This window comes from Lactuca sativa, chromosome 2 (genome assembly GCF_002870075.4).
Source record: "Lactuca sativa cultivar Salinas chromosome 2, Lsat_Salinas_v11, whole genome shotgun sequence".
In the NCBI taxonomy this organism is placed as follows: domain Eukaryota; kingdom Viridiplantae; phylum Streptophyta; class Magnoliopsida; order Asterales; family Asteraceae; genus Lactuca; species Lactuca sativa.
In genome coordinates, this window is record NC_056624.2 from 104,944,789 (window position 1) to 104,968,238 (window position 23,450).

The 23,450-nt window shown below is 40.0% G+C and overlaps 2 protein-coding genes across 2 annotated transcripts; both read right to left on the bottom strand.

Moving 5' to 3' along the window:
• Positions 1 to 15,951: 15,951 nt before the first annotated feature.
• Positions 15,952 to 17,783, bottom strand: LOC128132360 (triosephosphate isomerase, cytosolic-like). Its single transcript, XM_052768883.1, has 4 exons — positions 17,633 to 17,783; positions 16,509 to 16,632; positions 16,299 to 16,383; positions 15,952 to 16,167 (listed from the first exon to the last, which is right to left on the bottom strand). Exons 1-4 carry the CDS (start codon positions 17,781 to 17,783, stop codon positions 15,967 to 15,969), a joined length of 561 nt encoding a protein of 186 aa, XP_052624843.1. The 3' UTR covers positions 15,952 to 15,966.
• LOC128132038 (binding partner of ACD11 1-like) lies at positions 17,779 to 18,989 on the bottom strand. The gene is made up of 4 exons (XM_052768081.1): positions 18,837 to 18,989; positions 18,668 to 18,743; positions 18,485 to 18,580; positions 17,779 to 18,394 (listed from the first exon to the last, which is right to left on the bottom strand). Exons 1-4 carry the CDS (start codon positions 18,842 to 18,844, stop codon positions 17,867 to 17,869), a joined length of 708 nt encoding a protein of 235 aa, XP_052624041.1. The 5' UTR covers positions 18,845 to 18,989; the 3' UTR covers positions 17,779 to 17,866.
• Positions 18,990 to 23,450: the final 4,461 nt, after the last annotated feature.

The window sequence follows — 23,450 nt, forward strand, 5'->3', positions numbered from 1 at the left end:
TCATGAGGAGTTGGGTACTAGACTGCATTTTAGTACCGCATATCATCCCCAGACAGACGGTCAGAGTGAGCGGACGATTCAGATGCTTGAGGACATGCTTCGAGCATGTGTGTTGGATTTCGGGGGTAGCTGGGATGCGTATTTACCCTTGGCAGAGTTTTCCTACAACAACAGCCATCATTTGAGCATTGGTATGCCACCCTTTGAGCTGTTGTATGGGAGGAGATGTCGGACCCTCATTTGTTGGGGAGAGGTTGGGCAGAGAGTGATGGGTAGTACAGAGATCGTGCTTCAAACGACAGAGCAGATTCAACAGGTTAGACAGAGGTTGTTGACCGCTCAGAGCCATCAGAAGAGTTATGCAGACAGACACCGGTCCGAGCTTGAGTTTCAGGTCGGCGACTTTGTTCTCCTGAAGGTCTCTCCTTGGAAAGGAGTGATTTGATTCAGGAAGAGGGGCAAGTTGGGGCCCCGATATATTGGTCCATTCCGTGTGATCGCGAGGGTAGGCCGGGTAGCCTATCGTTTGGATTTGCCAGAAGAGTTGGGGCAGATTCACGACTCTTTTCATGTGTCGTAGCTGAAAACGTGTATAGCCGATGAGTCGGCAGTGGTTCCATTAGAGGATATTCAGGTGGATGCGAGCCTGAATTATGCCGAGAGACCAATGGCCATCAGAGATCGGAAAATCAAGGTTCTAAGGAACAAGGAGGTACCCCTGGTGTTGGTTCAGTGGCAACACCGGAAGGGATCAGAGATGACCTGGGAGCCGAAGCGTGAGATGCGTGAGCAGCATCCAGAACTATTTTCAGAGCGAGACTTCGAGGACGAAGTCTAGTTCTAGTGGGGGAGAGTTGTAACAGCCCGGATTTGCAGGTATCTTTTATGCTTATGTCTTCGGTGTTTTGTTAGGGGAATCGGCGAGTTGGAGCTCAGACTCGCCGAGTAGGATCGCGGTTCTGGACGCGGGTTGGTGCCTGGACTCGGCGAGTCCAGGGTATGGACTCGGCAAGTCCGCGCTGTTTAATGAAACCCTAATTTATCGGGTTTGGGACCTATTTAAAGGGCCTTAAGGCCGTCATTTGTGCTCACCAGACCCCTGAGTGAAACCCTAGCGAGTTTGAGCGTTTGGAGCAAAGCAAGGAGCCATTATTGACCTTGGAGGTGTTACATTGCAAGGGAGAGGAAGCAATAGCTAAGGGGAATCAAGAGGAGCCACTTCCTGAAGATTTGAGGTCCAGAACATCACATTTTAGGTACTACCTTCGAGCTATTCTCTGTTATGTTGATGTTTATATTGATTTAAGGCTTATTGAGCCCTTTTGTGGCTAGATCTAGTGCTTCCTAGGTCCCTTAAGTGAGTTAGGTTCTGGCTCTGAACCCTTGGAGGTCCAAAGTGTCCCTTTGTCCCAGCTTTTTATAAATCCATGGGGGTTTTGGATTAGGGTCTTTATGCTTAAGGTCAAAACACCATTTATGGGTCATAGGGTGTGTTATGAGCACCAAGACATGAACTTTACGTGATGAATAAGCTTAGGAGGGCCAGATCTATGAATTGTTGGAGCGGATCTGACCTCAGAAGCATGTTTGAGTTGATGCATGGCATGGACTCGCCGAGTCTGAAGATCAGACTCGGCGAGTAGCATGAAGATTGTCATTAACCACTCAGTGAGTGGTCCTGCCGAGTTATGGGTTGAGTCAGTGAGTCTGGGGGAGTCAGAGAGGGTTACCAGGTGGTGTGAGTCGAACTGGAACTCGCCGAGTTGTTCTTGAGACTCGGCGAGTTGAGTCGGGGTGGCCCCGCGATTCATACCAGGTGGAACTCGTCGAGTCAGGGGAGTACTCGACGTGTCAAAAAGGGAATCCTAGAGAGTTGGTTAAAACGCTTAGACTCGCCGAGTCGCTCTAGTGCACTCGCCGAGTCCGGTCAAAGTTGACCGTTGACGATTGACCAGAGTTGACCAAGTGTTGACTTGTAGGGGTAGTCAACCTTAGTGGTAAAAGTGTTAATCGGAGACATATGATGTTATAGGAGGATTATAGCTTGGAGGATCGAGCACGAGTGATTTCCAGGATTCGCGAGTTATCGAGATACTCGAGGTGAGTCTTCTCACTATACTATACCCGGAAGGGCTGACTGTGTGACCGGAAGGTCGGATATGATATGAGATATATGTGTTATGTGTGATAAGTTAATTGTTATATGTGCCATGTATGATATGCTTGATATGGGCCGGAAGGCATTACGTTATGGGCCGGAAGGCGAATATGTTATGGGCCGGAAGGCGTTGTAATGTGGACCGTAAGGTTGGCGTGGGTAGGACCGGAAGGTTTACCTAGTCGGGACGGAAGTCCCCTGAGACACATGGACCGGAAGGTCAGGGCCTGGAAAGGCATATGTGCGTAGGTTGTATTTTGGGGAACTCACTAAGCATTTATGCTTACAGATTTTGTGATATGTGTTTCAGGTACTAGCGAGGACCGTGGGAAGGCGCCGACGTGATCTGTACACACTGATGGAAGATTTATGATCTTGGGATTTATATGATTGTATTATGACATGATACATTGGATCTTGATGACTTATTTGATGGAAATATATTTTAAGAAATGAAAAATTTGTTTTAAATTTTCCATTGTTACATTCGCACTTTGAGAACTTCGCGTAGAGCTTCTCCGATCGCAATGTTTCTAAGATTTTACGGAGATGTTGACTATGCTCCTCCTTACTTCGAGAGTAGATGAGTATGTCATCAATGAAGACGATGACGAACTGATCCAAGTAAGGACGACACACCCTATTCATCAGATCCATGAATACTGCGGGCGCGTTAGTTAATCCGAACGGCATCACTACAAACTCGTAGTGCCCTTAACGAGTTTGGAAGGCTGTCTTGGGAACATCTTCCTCTAACACTCGTAGTTGGTGATATCCGGATCGCATATCTATCTTCGAGAAGTAGTTGGCTCCTTGAAGTTGATCAAATAAATCATCAATGCGGGGCAAGGGATAACGATTTTTAATGGTATGTTTGTTGAGTTCTCTATAGTCGATGCACATGCGAAACGATCCATCTTTCTTCTTGACGAACAAGACCGGTGCTCCCTAGGGTGAGAAGCTTGGTCGAATGAATCCCTTCTTGAGAAGTTCGTTAAGTTGACTGGAAAGTTTCTGCATTTCATCCGGTGCCAGACGATAAGGAGATTTGGCTATGGGGGTAGCCCCTGACACTAAGTCGATTCTGAACTCGACTTGGCGTTGCGGTGGTAAACCGGGAAGTTCTTCTGGGAAGATGTCGGGAAAGTCACGTACTTCTGGAATGTTCTGAATGTCTTTCAGATCTTGACTGGTATCGACGACGTGTGCGATAAATGCATGGTACTCCTTTCGCAAACACTTCTGGGCTTGAATGCACGAAATGATGCGAATGCTCATACTAGGTTTGTCGCCGTAGATAACTAAGGTTTCTTTGTTAGGAAGGTTAAGACGAACTGCTTTTTCGAAGCACATAATGTCGGCGTGAAGAAGACTCAACCAATCCATACCGATGATAACGTCGAAACATTTAATTGGGACCGGCATGAGATCTATCTTGAAAGTATGGCCATCTAAAGTTAAGGTACAACCTACGTATATGAAGTTTGTACTCTCTGTTTTCCCGTTAGCCATTTCTACCGTGAATGAATTATCTAATGCACATGGTTTTTGTTTAAGCAGGTGTGCAAATTTGTGACTTACAAAACTTTTCCCGGCTCCATTATCGAAAAGTATGCAAGCATATGAGTTATCGAGGAGGAACGTACCAGTAACTATCATAGGATCAGCTACTGCTTCCTCGTGGCCTAGGGCCATAACTCTTCCCACTCCTCCAGCCATCCCCGCTTTAGGGCAGTTCCTCTTGTAGTGACCCACCTCGCCACAACCGTAGCAAGTTTGGCCCATACCGGCATTAGGAACCTGGGCGGCCTGAGTTGTTGGAGCCTTGCAGTAACGGGCTGTATGCCCCTTCCTGTTGCAGTTAGAGCACTGCATCTCCTTGCAAGGTCTGTGGTGGTGGAAGCTGCATTTGTTGCAATTCGGAAGAGTTCTAGCATAAGTCCTTGCTGGTAAGGGGTTCGCAGGGACAACAGGAGTCACTGTGGCAGCATTGATCGCCACAAGTTGTTGTTTATTGGAGGATCCTTGCGAAGCCCCTCTTTTCCTCTTATTCCACCCCTTCTTGTTGTAGTCGGGGTTGGACTTTTGTGGTACGGGTATAGGGATTGATGGGTTCTGAGGTTTCCGGTGATTGATGAGAGATTGTGCCAGTTCCTTGGCACTATCGAAGGTAATAGGCCTGGAAGCGATCACACTTGACTGGATCTGGGGCGACAGTCCCCAGATATATATCTCTCTATCTTTTTGCTCTAGAGAGCAACCATGTCAGGGCATAAGTTTGCCAGATCACAGAACCTATTTGTATAGGTCGTGATATCGGATCCAACCATTTGTAGACCCTAGACTTCTTACTCGAGTTTTTGTACTTCGCCTCGAGGACAATACTCTTTCATCAGCATGTCCTTTAACTTTTCCCAGCTGATGGAATACGCCACCACCAAAGTCAGATAGTTAACATGGCTGTTCCACCATGTTAGTGCTCTGTCAGAGAAGGTACAAGCTGCAAACTTGACCTTGTTGCCCTCCTGACAAGCACAGATTTCAAAGACAGATTCCATCTTTTCAATCCGTTGTCTCAACACCATAACACCCCAAGTTCCATTGAAGCTGCGGGGTTTGGCGTTTGTGAAGTCCTTGTAGGTGCATTCCCGAGGGTGTCCATGGCTTTCGCCGTGGTTCGAGGGTGGTGCACCTATTCCTGATCCACTAGGTGCATTCCCGAGGGTGTCCATGGCTTTCGCCATGGTTCGAGGAGCGTTGATTGCTGACACAGCAGCTGCAACTGCTGCTGTGAAAGCTGCCTGGAACATGTTGGCATTGAAAGGATTAGGTGGTTGAAGAGGTACAAGTGGTGGTGGAGGTGGTGGTATCGGTGTTTCGTTGTTTGGGTTACGCCTTGGATTCCTGCGTGGCGGCATCTTTAACTATACGTTTAAAAGATGACGACATGGATAAGAATAATGATTAATGAATGTGTCTTATGGACTAAATCCCCATAGCCCAACAACAGAAGGAATAGTATGACTAAATGAAGAAGATAGCATTTGGAGAATAATTTCCATAAGATTAGATATCTATCAATAATACTGGAATTACAGATGTAACAAGTTCGGGAAAAATGGCTTAGAAGTAGGCCTTACATCAACCAAGATGGAAAATTTTTACAGAATTAAGACTAGATCAAGACCTAACAGGTCTAAGATTTATATAGATAGGAAATTAGACAAAAGTTTTACATAAACTAGGTTATATCCAAAAGATGAGTCAATGATATTCTATCGGCGACGAGAACTGCTAGCATGAGTCCTTGATCCCGACAGTAGACGTACAATGTCCCTTATACGCTTGTCCGACCTCGCTTGCTGAGCTCGAAGTTCTCTAACTTCAGCTTGGGTTTCAGCAAGTTCCCTCTGCAGATTTGCATTGCGGACCAGAGTCCTTTCATGAGCAGACTCTAGTTGGTGAATGTGGACAGTGTTAACACCAGTGTTGGTGTCAACCTCCAAGACTTGATTGATAGTCGCGTGAGCCATTACCGAGTTCCGAGAAATCCTACGCACCATGATTGGTAGGACTCTATCAGCAGAACCTCCTTCAGTGAGGTTGTAGAAACTTCGGTCTCCATTGTAGGGAATGGGCTGACCCTGTTCATGACTCCATGTAATCAAGTCAGTGGCCCACATAGGTGTGGGTCCTTGAAATGTGGGACGGGGGTTCAGGTTTGGGTTTTGAGCACCTGGGGGTAGGTTGTTGACTTCAGGCTCTGAGTCAGAACTATCGGAAAAACCCTCAGCATGGTTATCATCCAAAGGGATTGGGTGATCATCTTCTGGTTCTGCCTCTAGCCAACCCGCATTGCCTTGGTTTGGGAAGTACAGGTTGCCATGATGAAATCCAACCATTTTAATCTACGCGAGAAAAGGGATGTAAGAAATAGCTAAAATAGACGAACTAACTAAGATAATTACAGTAACACCAAATACCCCTACGGTATTTCTTTATGGTTGTGTTGGTAAGTTTTTAGACTTGTTGCCATATCACAACCATTCTTGGGCATATTCTAATCACTCCTCGGACCAGCATAGTTGATCAGGCTTATGCCATTCCCAACACCGACCATATATCCCCAGGCTTACTTGTGAGATTCAACAATCGTAATACTTTTGTTCTTGTCGTTGTGACACTGATTTTAGTATGAATGCAGGCACGTATACTTTGTTAAATATTTTATTATTTAAAAGTATAACTCTTAGACAAAGTTTTTTAATCCCGATGTATTTACAGTTTGTATATCTTTTATGGGTTGATATACTTTATTCACTATAAACAATGCTCTGATACCAATCTGTCACACCCCAAAACCACGAACGGCGGAAACGTTCAGGGGTGGAGGACGTCATGTACAGTGTCACAACAGTGTAATATCATAAACAAGCAACAACATCATCCATTGCATTATAAGTAAAGTTTTAATACATGTGTGTTCTTTCATTGTAGTAAGACACAAAAAATATAAAATCAAAATAAAAGACGAGACTTGTCTGCTCCGTCTTCTCAAAACCTGGCCATCGTACCTGTCTACTGTTGACCTGAGAATACAAGTTATTTTGAAAGAGAGTATCAGCTTCAAAGCTAGTGAATTCATAAGTATTTAAGTGTCATTGTCTTGCTTACTAAAAGCTGTTTTAAAAGTCATGCAATCCTTTAAATGAGAATGTTGATGTAAGTATGAAAAACCCTAGAAAATCCCTTCTTTTCTATCAGTTTGAGATGTAGTCTTCTACCAAGACCTGAATGTTTTGTTATAACAATGTAGTCTTCTACCAAGACCCGAATGTTTTGTAAGGACAATGTAGTCTTCTACCAAGACCCGAATGTTTTGTAAGTAAAATGATAGTTTTTCCTTCTTTTTGACTATTACAAACAGTAATTAGTCTAACTCGTCGTTTATGTGAGTATATCACAAAATAAAGTAAACAGGAAAAATTACTAATGTAAGTGTTATCCCGAGGTACTAGGGCTAACACGACATATGTAACTGTTATCCCGAGGTACTAGGGCTAACACAACATATATAACCTAATGAACATCCGAAGATTGTCCAATTGTCCTCTGTAGCAGCAGCAGGGTGGAGGAAGGGTTAGTCCCTGTAAAGGTACTCCTAGTATAAGTAATAACCGTAGGCATCCGTAGATGTTCATCACCTACTGTTGCTAACAGATGGGTTCCGGAATGGTTAGTCCCGTCCGTATATCTCGAGGTACTAGGGATAGGGGCCCGTCTAGGTATCCCGAGGTACTAGGGATAGGGTCCTGTCTAGATATCCCGAGGTACTACGGATATGCAGGAAGATTTACACAGAAGGTACTAATAAATCATCCTCACAATTTGAGATACAAGTATTCATATTAATATACACAGGTAAATGTATCTACGTAAAGGTACTCATGTAATGTGTTCATGTAAGCGTGTTCATGTATCATGTAAGTATATGTAACGTACTCAGGTATCATGTACTCAAATGTAAATGTGCATATGTATCAGGTAATGTACTGGTATAGACTCATGAATGAACTCACTCCTGTGTGATTCTTTGTAATAGGAATTGTGTTTGATATCTACAAATTATCCCTATAATAATTTACTGAAAGGTAATTGGTTGTTCAAATAGGTTTATACACTCTTACTACTCAAGGGTGTGGGAAACTAAATGAAAGGTGTAAACTATAACATCAATACATATATAAGAATATAAGTGTATATGCATAGTTTAGTTCAAGAATGTAAAATGGTTTTGTAAGACATCTTATGGGTTTTGAACAATAATTAACAATGACTTGATGTCAATTTAATAAACATTTCAAAAGTAAAACTTGATAACAACGTATTCTTAAGATTTAAAACCATTTCATGCATCACATTTTGTAGTATGTGAAATCTGTTAAATGACAAACACAGTTATAAAATACATATTAATGATTTAATAAAATGTTTCTTTCTACTTGTATTCCCCCCTTTTAAAGCATTTAAAATCATTTAAAACATTGATTAGGGGTATGAAGTCACCTGTAGTTGGTGATTGGGATGAACTGAACGGTATAGGATTGCTAGATGACAAGCGAGGACTTGTACACACACTACAATCCTAATGAACATATAATCACATATATGCACTCAATTAGTCTCAAATCACTAATTGATAATGTTAAGACATCCTAGACATAATAAACACTTTATATAAGTGTTTTAAGCCCTAAGGATTGCATCTAAGCTATTGTGGGACAAGGAACTTGTGTTTAGGGTTCCAAAGGACCCCATATATGACTTTACTCCTCATATACTAACACACATGGAGTTTACGGTTGTAAACTCTTGAGTTTATGGCCGTAAACTCCCAACCATGGGTGTATCGTGTGTTTTGAAGTTCCAAATGATTCCTAGAATTATTCCAACTTGGTAGTTCAATTCTTGAAAGGGTTTAAGGTCTAGAAACACTCCATTTAGGAGTTTACGGCCTCAAGGCCATTTCCCTTGGATTTTACGGTTCTAAACTCCCTTGGGGTGTTGTTTTTGTTGTTTTCAAGCCTCATGCATAAGTGGGATAATTTCTAGGCATGTGTTTAAAGCTAATGAGGACTCTAGGCACACTTTGGTACCCTTGTTTGGTGTTTACGGCCTAGGAGCATTACAAAGGCCATAAACTCACTTCAAGAGGTGATTTTGATGTGGTTTTGTCCTTCAATCAAGTGGGAAACAATTCCATGTAAAGGTCTAGGGCTTTAGGTGTCTTAAAAGCACCCTTTGGTCCATTTCAATGGAGTTTACGGCCTAAGATACACTTGGGCCGTGAACTCCCATGTGTTTGTGGTATTTGATTGTTTTCTTGTCCTTAATACACCTACAATTGAGTCTAAGGCAGTAGCATAACACAAGGAACAATCTAGGTTCGGTTTCGGGAGTTTACCGCCCAAGAACACCTTGGGGAGTAAACTCCTAAATCTAGTGATTTAGCCTTCTAAATCATGTTATTAACACATATAAAGCTTTCTAACACTACTAGAAAGAGTTACTCACATTTTGGTATAAAAACCCGAAGATCCATGAGAGAGAAAATGGCTTTTCTCTAGTTGGAAATGTGAATAATGAATGAATTTGGTTCAGAATTCTATTTATAGTCCTGAGATATTTTTGGCAAAAAATATTTTTATTCCTGAAATGATCACTAATATAATAGAGTGTTGGAATAGCAGTGTTGCACAAAACCCTAGTGCACCGACTCTCCTGATATTTCCTAAAGTGTCAACCCTAAATTACTCAAACTTACGCGAAAAAGTCTGAAAATTAACTGTGACTGCTATAACTTCTATTGAAGTGATATAGTTTGTACAAAATGGAAATTTCGGGTTGTCACACACAACCTTAGAAGAATTCTAAGAAATAATTGCTACTATAGAGGTGTGCTAGGATTAGAATCAAAAGTAATCAGATTGATACTAACTATGGTGCATGCATGCACTATTACTACTCTAACCCTAATTAATGACACGGCCACTGACAGACCCAATATCGACTACAAAAGGACTAATTAAATAGCCTAATGACGCAATCTATTATACTCAAAAAATAATAATAATAATAATAATAATAATAATAATAATAATAATAGTGATAACAACAACAACAACAACAACAACAATAATAATAATAATAATAATAATAATAATAATAATAATAATAATAATAATAATAATAATAATAATAATAATAATAATTGTGTACATGAACTACTCCACCTAGAGTGAGCTTGTGCATGGGTTATCTACAAGGGTGACCTATCGATGACTATTCTAATTCCTAGTTTAAGTCCATATGTAAACTAGCGTTGGCCACATACTGAGGATCCGGACCCTATGCATATGTGGTTGGTATCAGGAAGTGCAGTGTGTAGCAATATGTGGAGTTGATCTTGATTGAAAGGGACAAAAGTTCTTCTCCTACCACACAACGATATGCTATATTTTAACGGTGGGAGAATGTCACAACCAAAAGTTAGTGTGATCTTGAAGACCAAAGAGAAAGAAGACCATGTCATTGGTTAACTTGTCATTGACATCAATGGGGGATGTATTGTTCAGAGATGGTGTTTTTAATCTAGTCGATTCCGCCTGGCCAAGTCATAAATAACAAAGGGTGTAATTGTGTAGGGGACCGTCGCTGGTTATACACAACTGGTCTTGGGCTAATGTTGCTTCCCTGATAAGCCCATGGCAGGGTGTATCTAGGCTAATGTAATTGCGTAGTTGACGTGTGTATCAAGGTAAGTTGGGCACATGGTTCTCGTGGGAACTTCTAGACGAGGTATTGACAAGAAAGTGTTTCGAATTTAAGATTGTGATAAGTGGTGTCAGAGGTGCATTCGAGCAAATGGAAAATACATCAACTCAAAAGTGCATCTTCAGTGGGTCCATATTGGCAGACTAGTGGGTGGGTCAGAGGGGGCATCTTTATTCTAGTCATTTCTATCTAGTAGAGTCATAAATGCAAGAGGGATTAACAGTAAAGGGGGTCGTCGTCGGATAGATAAAACTGGTCGGGTGCTAAAGTCACCTCTATAATGAGCCCAATACATGGCGAAACTAGTTGTCATGTGCATATGGGTAGGCTGGTTACTTTTTTCTCGAGGGAACTTCGGGACGCCGCACAGGTAAGGAAGGTGGTTGAATATAAGTCTGTGGTATTATGTTCAATTTGGTAGTCGTGTAGGATGTACCAATAAAATGAATTAACACAGATCTATATGACCGACTTCATTGTAAAAAAAGCAAAAAATTCACAATGAAACATAGTTAAAGAGAAAACACTTAAACATCATAAAATGTTTGAGTGCTTTAAGTCGAATCAATGTGTGATGTGGCTATGATTTAGCATTACCGTCACCAAATGGAAATTGAACTAGAGGTACCAGTTATTTGAAAATATTACATAATTAATGTAAATTATGTTGTGTGAGATGTGGCTATGATCCTCGGTATTGTCACCAAATGGCAATTGTGTTGGATTAGTGTCTAAGGCTGTAACTATTTTTGGTAAGTACTTGACCCGATTATGCATGGTCCTTTTGGGTTGCCTTCACCATAGCAACTTGACAGGATGATTTATATATTGAGAGTAGAGATATTATTATTGTTAATGTATTAGAAGAATAATATGTTAAAGGAATAATAATATTATTTGATTAATATAAGTCATAATTTAATTAGGAATTAATTTGGTGACTTAAAGAGATTAATTGAATAAAGGGGCATAAACTGTCAAATGTGTGATAGTTGAGTTTTGAGCTAAGGATCTTTACGGATATAGGGGTGGACGATTTTAGGGATATGGATCTCCTAGAAATCGTCCAAGTCTTATCTATAATGATCTTTGGATTGCTTTGAGGCTAAGTTATCCAATTAGGGTTTAAGGTGAAACCCTAGGAGCTCACAATATAAATAGACCCTTAGGGTTGGAGAAATCGGCCACTCCATGTTTGAGGAAACCCTAGAGCCGACTTCTCACCTCTCTCCCTCTCATAAATCATCTTCTTGCTAGTTGGTGTTTGTAAGTCATTAGAGGAGTGACATTTGTGACTCTAAGCTCCAAGAAGAAGAAGTTTTCAAGCAAGTAACTCAAGGTATTATTCTAGATCTGTTTTCATATGGTTTTATTGTTAGTTTACATTAGATCTAGCCATGAAAGTCTTGGATATATTGCATGCTCAATTAGAGAAACCTAGATCCAAGGTTTAGGGTTTGCATGTGCACATAGGAAAGTTCTTATGGCTCAAACCCGTCAGTGGTATCAGAGCCTTGATTGGTTTCAATTGAATGTGATGCTTAACTGTTTTGCTTGCTGAAAATCGTTTTTCTTCACCTCTGTCCGACCCAACTCGGCGTGTTAGTGTTTGGACTCGGCGAGTTGGCCCTACTCGGCGAGTCCAAAGCTTGACTCGGTGAGTCCGAGCATCAGACAGAGGATAATTCGGGATTTTGTTGTTGTTTTGTCTTGGATTGATACCTAAATCGTTTTACTATGTAAAAATCCGAATTTTAACCTAATTTAATGATTATCCGTGACATAACAATAGATAATTTCAAATCTTTTGAATATTTATTATTTATATGCTAAATATGGACTATTTAAGATTATTTGGTAATTATCTAATGATTAAAATAAGATTAGGTCAAATATAGATAATTATGGAATTAATTGTTTAATTTGAATTATTTGTTATTTGATCCTTTTAGTTTTGAAAAAGTTCAAAATTTATCCCGAAGTTTTGAAATTTGAGTTTTGTGATTAAAAGTTTAATTTAGAAGAATTTAAATTTCAACACCTAGAGTTTTACAAGTTTAAAATTCAACCCTATACTATTATATTATTAAAAGCTTAAAAAATATATTAGTATAATTAAAATGCTAGTCTTACCATTAGTAGGCCTCATTCACGAAGTCGGTCTATAAGGTGGGTTTAAGGTTGCGGCCTAAAAAATGACACTTAATGGGTGGAGCGTGTGTAGTTTACCGGCAAAAGTGAATTGATGCAATCCCATGAAATTACACTTTGCACCCTTGCTAAGAAGTTAGTGGAGCGTGTGTAGTTTACCGACAAACTAATTGATTCTAAGCAAAGGTGGCAAATGGTGATTCATTGTTTATCATAGTCCGATGGGGCGTGTGTGGTTTACTGGCACATCGAATAGGTGATTGTAACAATGAAGGCACTGTGTATATTTGCATGGTTATTCACACCCACTTTGTGATTCTCGGCATCCCAGTCACAAACGAGAGGGGCATATCCAGATTTAAACATGCCATTGAAAAGATTAATGAATCTCAAGGAAAATCTAGGAATTCTCAATGCATTTAAAACTTAGGATTATGTTTTTCATGGTGAAGAATTAGTGAATCGTCATTCACTTACCTCCAAATTATTTGCGTGTTGGATTACGGCATCCCTTTTTCTAATATGTGAATAATGTTGTTGGGTCCTAGCCCTAATTTATCATTTTGGGTGTTTAATTAGGGATTCAATTCTAATCAACTTTGTCCTTTCTATTTGTAGATGTCAAACGGGAACAACGCTGCTGCTAACTCATTCACGTTAATGAGTCTTTGCCAAAAGGTGACTTTCGATGGAACAAACTTTAGCGAATGGATAAGATACATTCGCACCATTGCACGCTACGAGGACAAAGAGTATGTCCTCGACGAAAAGCTCGAGAAGGTCAACCCAGAAATCACTACTCCCAAAGAGATGGATGTCTTTGAGACACACGAACGTGATGCAACAAAAGTCCATTGAATCATGATAGCCACTATGAACCAAGAATTCCAAAAGTCCTATGAGGACATGTATCCCTATGAAATGCATCAAGACTTGATGGAGAGGTACCACCAAAGCACGAGGCAAGAGCGCTATGAGATCATCACCAACATGATCACCGCGAAGATGGGAAATGGAGAATCGTTAACCTTGCACTTGCAAAAGATGCAAAGATATGTTGATCATCTGCACAAGTTAAATGTTAACTTTGGGCAGGATTTGGCTATCGACATTGTTCTTCACTCCTTGCCCTCATGCTACAACCAATTTAGGATGACCTACCACATGAACAAGGAAGAGGTTACCCTAAGAAAAATCCAAGGACTCCTAAGAACTGCTGAGAGCAACCTCAAGGAGAAGTCTGTTGCACCAACTCTCGCACCAACCGCTGCTCCTGTTTTGGCAATAGGGCAGGGAAGGGGCAAGAAGAGGAAGGCTCCGTCAAAGAGCCACCGCAAGGGAAAGCCCCAAGATGGTTCCTCTTCTAGTGGGACCAAGGTTGATCCTGCTAAGCCCAACCCTAATCCGAAGGAGGCAGAGTGTCATCATTGCCACCAAATAAGGCATTGGAACAGAAGCTACCCGGAATATCTGCAAGCCATCAAGGATGGAAAGATCAAGCCGTCTTACGCAGGCATATACACAATTAAATCTAATGATTCATCTCATGCTATTTCTTGGGTTCTTGATACAGGATGTGGTTACCACATTTGTTATGATTTGCAGGGACTAAGAAGAAATAGGGATGTGGAGCATGGAAGAATAAATCTAATCATGGGAAACAGAAGATCGTCGCCTGTCACCAAGATTGGAGTGTATTCTGTAGTGCTTAGTAATGGATTAGGTTTAGATTTAAATAATTGTTGCTACTCGCCAGATATGGAAAGAAACATCATTTCATTTCATACTTTATTTAGACAAGGATTTAGATATTCGTTTAAAAATATGAATGGTTCTATTTATGCTTATCTAAATGGTGTTTTATACTTTGAAGAAATGCCTTGTAATGGAATTTATGAAACTGTTATGGTTGTGGATAACCTAGGAAATGATGTGTTGTGTATGGATTCTTCCAATAGTATGGATAAAGCATCTTTGTGGCATTGTCGTCTTGGACATGTCAACAAGAAATGCATAGCCCAACTCCAAAAGGATGGAGTGTTGGAGTCATTCAACCTTAGGGAAGATGACACATGCAAATCTTGTTTGCTTGGAAAAATGACCAAGTCACCTTTCACTGGTACTTGTGAGAGGGGTGAAGGTTTATTGGATCTCATATATACCGATGTATGTGGACCCTTTAGATCCACCACAAAGGATGGAAACCGCTTTTATGTGACTTTCACCGATGATTATAGTAGATATGGGTATATTTACTTAATCAAGCACAAGTCAGAAACATTTGAAAAGTTCAAAGAGTTCAAGCATGAAGTGAAGAATCAATTGGGCAGGAAAATCAAGATACTTCGATCCGATCGAGGAGGAGAGTACCTAAGTCTTGAATTCCATGACTATCTCAAGGAATGCGGAATAGTTTCACAATTGACGCCACCTAGGACACCACAGTTGAATGGTGTGGCAGAAAGGCGTAATCGAACCTTGTTAGACATTGTTCGTTCTATGATGAGTCGTCACTACTAGAAAAAAGGCCTTTTACGACGCTCATTGCGCGTCGTAAAACGCTCAGACGACGCGCAAATGCGTGTCAAGGAAGGCCCTGTCATAAAGAGAGACGACGCGCATTTATGACGCGCATTTACGACGCTCATTTACGACGCGCGGTTATGACACGCAATGCGTATCAAGGAAGGCCCTGTCATAAAGGAAGACGACACGCATTTGCGTGTCGTAACCTTACGACGCGCGTGTTTATGACACGCAATGCGTATCAAGGAAGCCCCTGTCTAGAAAGGCCATGTCATAAATGAAGATGACACACATTTTTGCGTATCATAATTTTAAATGTTCTAAAAAAATATTTATATATTTATTAATTTTTAAATTAAATTTGCATTTAATGTCTCATAATAGAAATAAAATATCATATACAAAAAATACAATCCATTGCATAAAATTTAATGTCATACAATTCTATTTTTTACAATATCTAAATTCGCATCTAATCTACTCTCTACATCAAATTCCAACTAAGTAAAGTTGTATCTTGCCTTTCATAATTCTTTAAGACTAATGCTCCAAACAGATGTTATATGGATAAGAAGTTTACATTGGCCCATCTACTCTGTGTTTCATACTAACAATTGAAATGAAGAATGCAACACTTGCATTTGCAGCATCTTATCTCTTTCGGCTTGAGCTTTCTTTTCCTCTTTTCCTCTTGCAACAAAAAATTACCAAAATCAGAATCACATAGAAAAGGCATATTGTGATTTCTTGCATTAAACACCAAAATCATAACTTTTGTGTGCAAGTTACTTATTATATCAAAGATAAAACAAGATTTTTGATTTTTGACATACAGTAGAAGCAAGTTTAGTTTTAAAATAATTACCAGCAATTGCTTTGGTTTGTGCAGCAACAACTTCCATGGTGGTTCCAGCTTCTCGTTGCTCAAGAGTCTCCCCAACACAAGCAATAACCTTCAAACCTTGAGATAGTGCGTATGCAACCTTGTCTCCAACAAACTGAATGAAACAAGAAAAAGAAAACAAAACTTTTTCAGTAACTTGCATACAACACTGATTAAGATGTTCACAAGGAAAAGTGTGAATTGATTTGAACAGGTTGAGTAAAATCTACACAAGGAAAAGGGTACCTCATTAGTTTCATTCAATAGGGCTCTCCTTTCAGAGTGACCTAGGATGACCCAAGGGACACCCAAATTGGCAAGCATCTCAGCACTGTAAATATAGAAAACCAACTTCAGTATTTAGTAAGAATCAAGAAGAAGAAATCTGACATAGGAAATTGAAAAGTTTTAGAAAAAAAAGGATGGTAATTTGATAAATGACACTTTGAAACATACCTAACCTCACCGGTGAATGCACCACCCTTCTTAACCCAACAATTTTGAGCTGCAACTTGGATTTCAGGCCTCAATTCACTTTTAGCAGAGGTAAGAAACACAAAAGGAGGGCTCACCACCACCTCTGGTATGAAAAGTACTCAAAGGGCATTTACGTAATTTCACTTATTTATGGTCTCTTTATTTTACCCTTTGAAATTATGATGATATTTCAGGAAGTCATAACAGGAGCTGGCCACTCCAATGCTATTGATTGGTGGGCAGTGGGTAAGCTTATTAATTTTCATGAATTAAAATTTTTCTTTAAAATATACACCATTTATTTGAATTACCTTCTTTTACCCATTTCAATACTTTAACTAATTTTTTATTATATTCTTTTTTTTATTTCATGTATTTTATTATATGAGATGTTGTATGGTGGTACACCATTTAGAGGAAAGAATAGGCAGAAGACATTTGCTGATGCAGTGGAATCCCCTCTATGTCCTGAATCTTTGACTTCACAGTATCAATGTTCTTTGAGCTCTTCACCTCCAACTTTATTGTCTTCCCTGTCAAAGTCTTAACAAAAACTTGCATATATGATTCAACAACTGACAATCAGCTAAATTTTCAGTCAATAAATAGGAATTTAGGAAAATACAGAGCTTAAGTTAATAGTGTGTAATATAAATGAAGGTAATTTGAAGTTACTGATTGATTTTGAATCATCCTAGTTGTGTGTTCCAGATTAGTAAAAGCCGGAAGAGAATAACAAAATGACAAGAATACACTTTTGAATAACACGATTTTACCTAAAATAAACTTGGCCAAATCAGATACAGAAATGAATGAACAAAACCTAAGAAACTCTGGTGTAAACTAATACGGACACACAAAGATCAGTCAATTATGTGTGATCAAATGAAAATCAAGTCAATCGACACAGGTATTTGTGTAGAACAATTGAAATGAGAAGTGATCGAATAAGATTCGAATCATGATCGATGTAGATACCTGTAGGAGACATCGGCTTGGGACATGATAGGGTGATTGTACACAACAACTTTATGGTCCTCCCAAACTCACAACCAACTCCAATCTAGATCCAATTCGGATGTGATGATCTGCTAAAGTCTTACCATCCTCGAGGATCTTTCCATCAATGATCAAAATCTGTTGATGCCATGGAATCCCCTCTTTCTTCTGAATCTTTGCCTTCACATCACAAATGAAAGGTAATATATCAACTCCTAAACCAATAAAACCATGAAAAAAAAACAGAAAATTCATAATAATAAAATCCATAAATCCTGCATAATCTACAGCCTAACACTTGACTGAAGCAACAAGACCTGATCATGTGGTGCTCTTGTTCAACTAGTAGCAGGGTGTGTAGAAGTAGGCGGTGGTTCTTGATGAGTAGTCCTGGTGGTTCCCGTTCCAGCCGCCTGTTCTTCCACCGCCACCTTCTCCATGGTCTTCTGTCCCACTTCTCCGGCGACTTTCGTCACCTTGCTGAAAGCTCCGGCGACCCAGGCGGTCCCAGTCAGCACATACCGGTTCTTCATAAGGGCAGATCCCGCAACACTTACAGTCTGCTCTGCAGTCGCAAAGGCCGTTTTTGTCTTTTCAGACACCTGAAACTTCTGATCCATCTCTTTCACTTTCTCATTCACTAATGTTGTCCCCAGGTTGATTTTCTCAGTTAGACCAATCTTCTGGTCTATTGTAGCTGCTTTTGCTGCAGCTGTTGATGTAAACTGGACTTTCTCATCAAACAATTTGGCTTTGTTTACTGCATCTTTTCCCAGTATGAAACCTTTTGCCAACATACTGCTCACGACATCTTCTGCTTTTTGAACAGCAGATTCAGCACCTCCCACACCTTGCCCCCCTGTTGCCTAAATTATGAACCACATTATATCAATATCAGATAATATAACAAAGCATTTACACGCATTCTTGATGATAAAATAACAAAAAGAACATACGGTGTTTTGTTGATCTGAAAGTGTAGTTGTAAAAGGAGGGAGAGTGTACTCTGGTGCAAGAACAATGGTAACAGATTGGTCAACTATAGTTGCTCCCTGAAATCATCAAAACCAGAAGGTGGAAGAGTGTACTCTTATAAATTGTGAAGAATTGTGTACAAGATAATCAAGATTTGTATATACCGAGAGTAGAACTGCAGTCTCTGCACCTTGAGGCTCCTTGAAAGTGACGAATGCATTTTGAGCTCGCTCATTCTCACTGAAATGGTGTTTATGACATGGATTTTCTTTAGAATAATTTATAGAAAAAGAAAAACCTATGTTTAAAAACCCTAAGAAAATGGGAAATAACCTTTTCATCTCAATATATTCAATATCACCAGAAAACGAAAAGAATTCCTTGATGTCTTGCTCGGAAGCACTTAAGGAAACATTGATAACCTTCACAGTTCTTACCTATCAAGATAAGAATAGACTCAAATCGACATGATGCAAAAATAAAATAAAGAATAGAACTGTTTACATGGCTGATGCAATATACTCAAATTGACATAGTTGTTTTATGCATAGGCATGTATAGAAGCTTTTCCACTGATCTAAATATAAAATGAAGATCAACAGAGCAATGAATCAATGATACATGAGCATTCAAATAGCATCAGTATGTTTGGTTCCGTATGAAACTAAAGCCATGTGGCATCAGTTTTAGGAGAGAGACTATGAACGATTTCTATGGTATAGAAGAAGAAGAAGACGGCGACGACTTGACTTTCTTGTTCACAAGATCATGAAATTAAGTTTTACCTAGTATTTTTTGGAGAGAATCGCTTGAATGTGGGGTGAGAGAATCATGAAGGCGAACCTTCGGAGAAGATGGAGGAGTGTAGGAGAATGGGGGAGAGACGAAGCATCGAATGGCTGAAAACCATAGTAATAGTTATAACTCTTAGGGCACGCTATTAGGGAAATAAAGATGACCCAAGGGCAGAAATTTGTGGAGAAAAGAATGTTGACCTCCGTATGGCTGCCATCTAGTAACAACGCTATTGATGTCATTCCTTCCATTTTCGACTGTTCATCCTCCACTTCCTCTACTGCTACTTCTTCACCATCTTCTATTTTTTCTGTATTTAGACTTGAGAGTATAATTAGGGCTTTTTCTAACAATTTCAACATAGAGTGGGAGATATGGTGGTTCCAGTAGGTAGAAGTGAGGGAAGAAGTAGGCAGCAGGAGGGGGAAGGAAGGAGCGTCCATAATTTGGGCAAGAGGGAAAGGAGAAAAAAAAGGAAGGCGGGATTTTTAATTTTTTCAGAATTTCATTTCCCCCTACTGTTAAAGGATGGAACGCACGTTCCATTAAAAATTATAAAGCGACATCCTTAGACGACGCGCAATTTATTATAGGTGCCCTCCGTGTTTTTTTTAGACACTAATTTAAGGGCGCGCAATAATGCGTGTCTTCTATCCTTAAATTTTTTGAAGAGATGACACCTTTTTAACGTCACTCTCCATTGCGTAACATAAATCAATGAGTGTCGTGGTTTGCGCGTCGTAAAAGGCTATTTTTCTTGTAGTGCGTGCTTCACTACCTATCTCATTTTGGGGGTATGCCTTAGAGACTGCCGCCCATATCCTTAACCGAGTCCCTACAAAGAAGGTTGCCAAAACACCTCACGAGATGTGGACAGGGAAAGCTCCCTCATTGGCACATATCAAGGTTTGGGGTTGTGAAGTTTTCGTAAGATGAGAGACTCACGACAAGCTCGAACCTCGTAGTGAGCGATGTATTTTCATTGTCTTCGTTGTGAGAAGAGGGGTTTTCCGAGAATGAGAACTCATAAACCAAGGAGACAGTGGGAGGCAGATCGATCTTGAAGAGATTCAAGAGTCGAGTGATGAAGGAACCTCTACCGCTGGCGCTCAACCCGAGGATGAAACTCCGGTTGAACCAATTGACGAGTCATTACCTCTTAGACGTATGGAAAGAGTTAGAGATCAACCCCAGTTTTTTGGTTTTCATATTACTACTGAAGGGGACATGTATATTAGTGATGGTATGCTAATAAATCTTGATGAACCAAATAGCTATAAGGAAGCAATGACAGGACCAGAGTCTGCAAAATGGAAAGAGGCGATGGACAACGAGATTCAGTCCATGTATGACAACCAAGTTTGGAATTTGGTTGGCAATGTGCCCGGACGTAAGACGGTTGGGTGTAAATGGATCTTTAAGAAGAAGACCGACATGGATGGGAATGTACACACGTATAAGGCACGATTGGTTGCGAAGGGCTTTACTCAAACTCCCGGAGTTGACTATGATGAGACCTTCTCACCAGATGCTTAAATAATGTCTATTAGGGTGATGCTAGCCATTGCTGCATTTCATGATTATGAGATATGGCAAATGGATGTCAATACCACTTTCCTTAACATGAAGTCGGCTGAGGATGTTTACATGGCTCAGCCAGAGGGTTTTGTCGATCCGAAACATCCCAATAGAGTGTGCAAGCTTGAGAAGTCCATTTATGGACTTAAGCAAGCATCTCGTAGATGGAATCTTTGCTTTGATGATAAAGTCAAAGAATTTGGATTTGTACGAAGCGAAGATGAATCATGTGTATATGTCAAGGCCAGTGGGAGTATAGTTAGCTTCCTCATTTTGTATGTCGATGACATACTGCTCATAGGAAATGAATTCCCGACTCTGCAGGAGGTTAAGTCCTGGCTCGGGAAGTGCTTCGCTATGAAGGACCTCGGAGAGGCTTCTTATATTTTAGGAATAAGGATAGTGAGAGAACGAAGTAAAAGACTAATATGACTTAGTTAGAATACTTACTTGGATAAAGTACTAAAACATTTTAGTATGGAAAACTCGAAGAAGGGAGAACTACCGATACAGAGTAATGCCAAATTGAGTAAGACTCAAAGTCCGAGTGCTGAAGCCGAGATAGCAGAGATGATCCGAGTACCCTACGCTTCCGCAGTTGGCTCGATCATGTATGCTATGACTTGTACTCTCCCTGATATAGCCCTTGCTTTAAGCATGGTCAGTAGATATCAAGGGAACCCGGGCAAAGCTCATTGGATTGTGATCAAGAATATACTTAAGTACCTTCGGAGGACCAAGAATATACTTAAGTACCATTCGCAGTCAGGCTGGGTCTTTACTCTAAATGGTGGAGTAGTAACTTGGAAAAGTTACAAGCAGGAAACTGTAGCTGATTCAACGTGTGAATCAGAGTACATTGCAGTGAGTGAAGCGTCAAAGGAGGGAATATGGTTGAAGAAATTCATTAGTGACCTTGGAGTTGTGCCTGCCATAAAGGAGCCTATGGAAATTTTCTGTGATAATGAAGGAGCGGTTGCCTTGACCAAGGAACCGAGGGATCATGGTAGATCTCGACATATCGACATAAAGTATCATTTTATTAGACATCGAGTAGAAGAAGGACAGCTCGTGGTTAAGAGGATATCATCAGAAGATAACCCAGCAGATCCGCTTACAAAGGGACTGAGTAAGGTTAAGCACTTGCAGCATGCTAGGAGTATTGGGCTGAAGGATGATGTTAGTTTAGATTAGATAGTTTAGAAACATGTAATAGATAAATGTAATTGACATTTGATGATTGAATAAGGGAGTATTATTTATAAGTAATGTTACTGTCTTATGTTAATTGTTTAACTATTGTTTCACTTTGCAAGTTTTGACTTCCAGAATAATTGAGTTTATTAAGAATAATCGAATTATTTGAACAATCCACAATCGTTCATATGTTGGAAGTAGGTATGAATGAAGATTCTCATGAATTGGTGTGTAGACTGTCTAAATATTGTTAGACATAGCAAAAGTTTGCTACAACGTTCATGAGTGCTTATGAATAAGTTTTGAGCATTGGAATAAACCCGTGCTTGCTGTAATCACCTTATGGAATGTGACAAAAGGTAATCGCAAGACGATAATATCATATGGTCTTAAAACCAAGATATATGGTTTGTTATTTACTAATTGGTTGTGCATTGATAATGCGAAACCGCATCAGTAAATTGATGTCATAAAACACATTGTTGTGTATAGTTTATTAGTGAATAAGTAAATGCATATAAGTCGAAGTTGATCTGTTATTTTATCCGAAGAGGGTAAAAGCGATATCATGGCCGCTCGATGATTTGATTTGACTTATGTGCCGGGCCCGGTCAGGACAGAATTGATGTGTTCAATTAAGTTCTATATCAAACATAGAGTGGCCGATAAGCAATCGTAGCTCTCAAAGACTTCGTGTCACACCCCAAAACCAATAACGGTGGAATACTTCTCGGGGTGAAGGACGTCATGTACAGTATCATCACAATTGTATAATAGCAAACAAGAAACATGCAACCATTGCATTTACATAGTGAATTTAATTACAAGCGTGTTTTATATTGTTCAACAAACACCAAAAGTAATTTCAAAAATAAGAGATGGGTCTTGTATGCTCAACCTTCTCCAAAAATGCTGCGTCTGTACCTGTCTATCTTTGACCTGAAGATACAAGTTATTTTGAAAACAAATATCAGCATAAAGCTGGTGAGTTCATAAGAGTTTAGTGTGAAGTAGTGGCATCCCTGGGCCTGCACGGCGCGGACTTAAATTAACAGTCGGGATGTAATAGCGTCTGCCCCGTATAGATCTATACATGTAGTGTCGTCTTCCAGTCGGAAAACTCCGAGCGTAGCGGGTAGCGAATAGAGTAACTCGTAGTGGGTTAGTGTATTATTATTTGTTTAGTGTTTTCTCTTTTGTTATAGTGTAGTAATCTTTTAGTATTGATCATAGTGTATTCTCTTACTAGTGTATTGTCTGGTAATAGTGAGTATTATAGTGTAGAGAGTAGTGACTTTAGCGAGTAGTAGCAGTAGCAACATTAACTATACCTATTATAGTTAACTTAGTGTGGATGGTTCTTGACATGTTAGTGAC

Excerpts from the sequence above, each read along its gene's own strand:
- LOC128132360 (XM_052768883.1), bottom strand. The coding sequence starts at position 17,783 with ATGAATTTTCTGTTTTTTTTTCATGGTTTTATTGGTTTAGGAGTTGAT. Across the intron at positions 16,384-16,508 it reads GCATTCACCGGTGAGGTTAG|TGCTGAGATGCTTGCCAATT; the intron begins GTATGTTTCAAA and ends CTATATTTACAG. Across the intron at positions 16,168-16,298 it reads TATTGAATGAAACTAATGAG|TTTGTTGGAGACAAGGTTGC; the intron begins GTACCCTTTTCC and ends TGTTTCATTCAG.
- LOC128132038 (XM_052768081.1), bottom strand. Across the intron at positions 18,581-18,667 it reads AGACTGCAGTTCTACTCTCG|GGAGCAACTATAGTTGACCA; the intron begins GTATATACAAAT and ends TGATGATTTCAG. Across the intron at positions 18,395-18,484 it reads TTTCAGATCAACAAAACACC|GCAACAGGGGGGCAAGGTGT; the intron begins GTATGTTCTTTT and ends TTCATAATTTAG.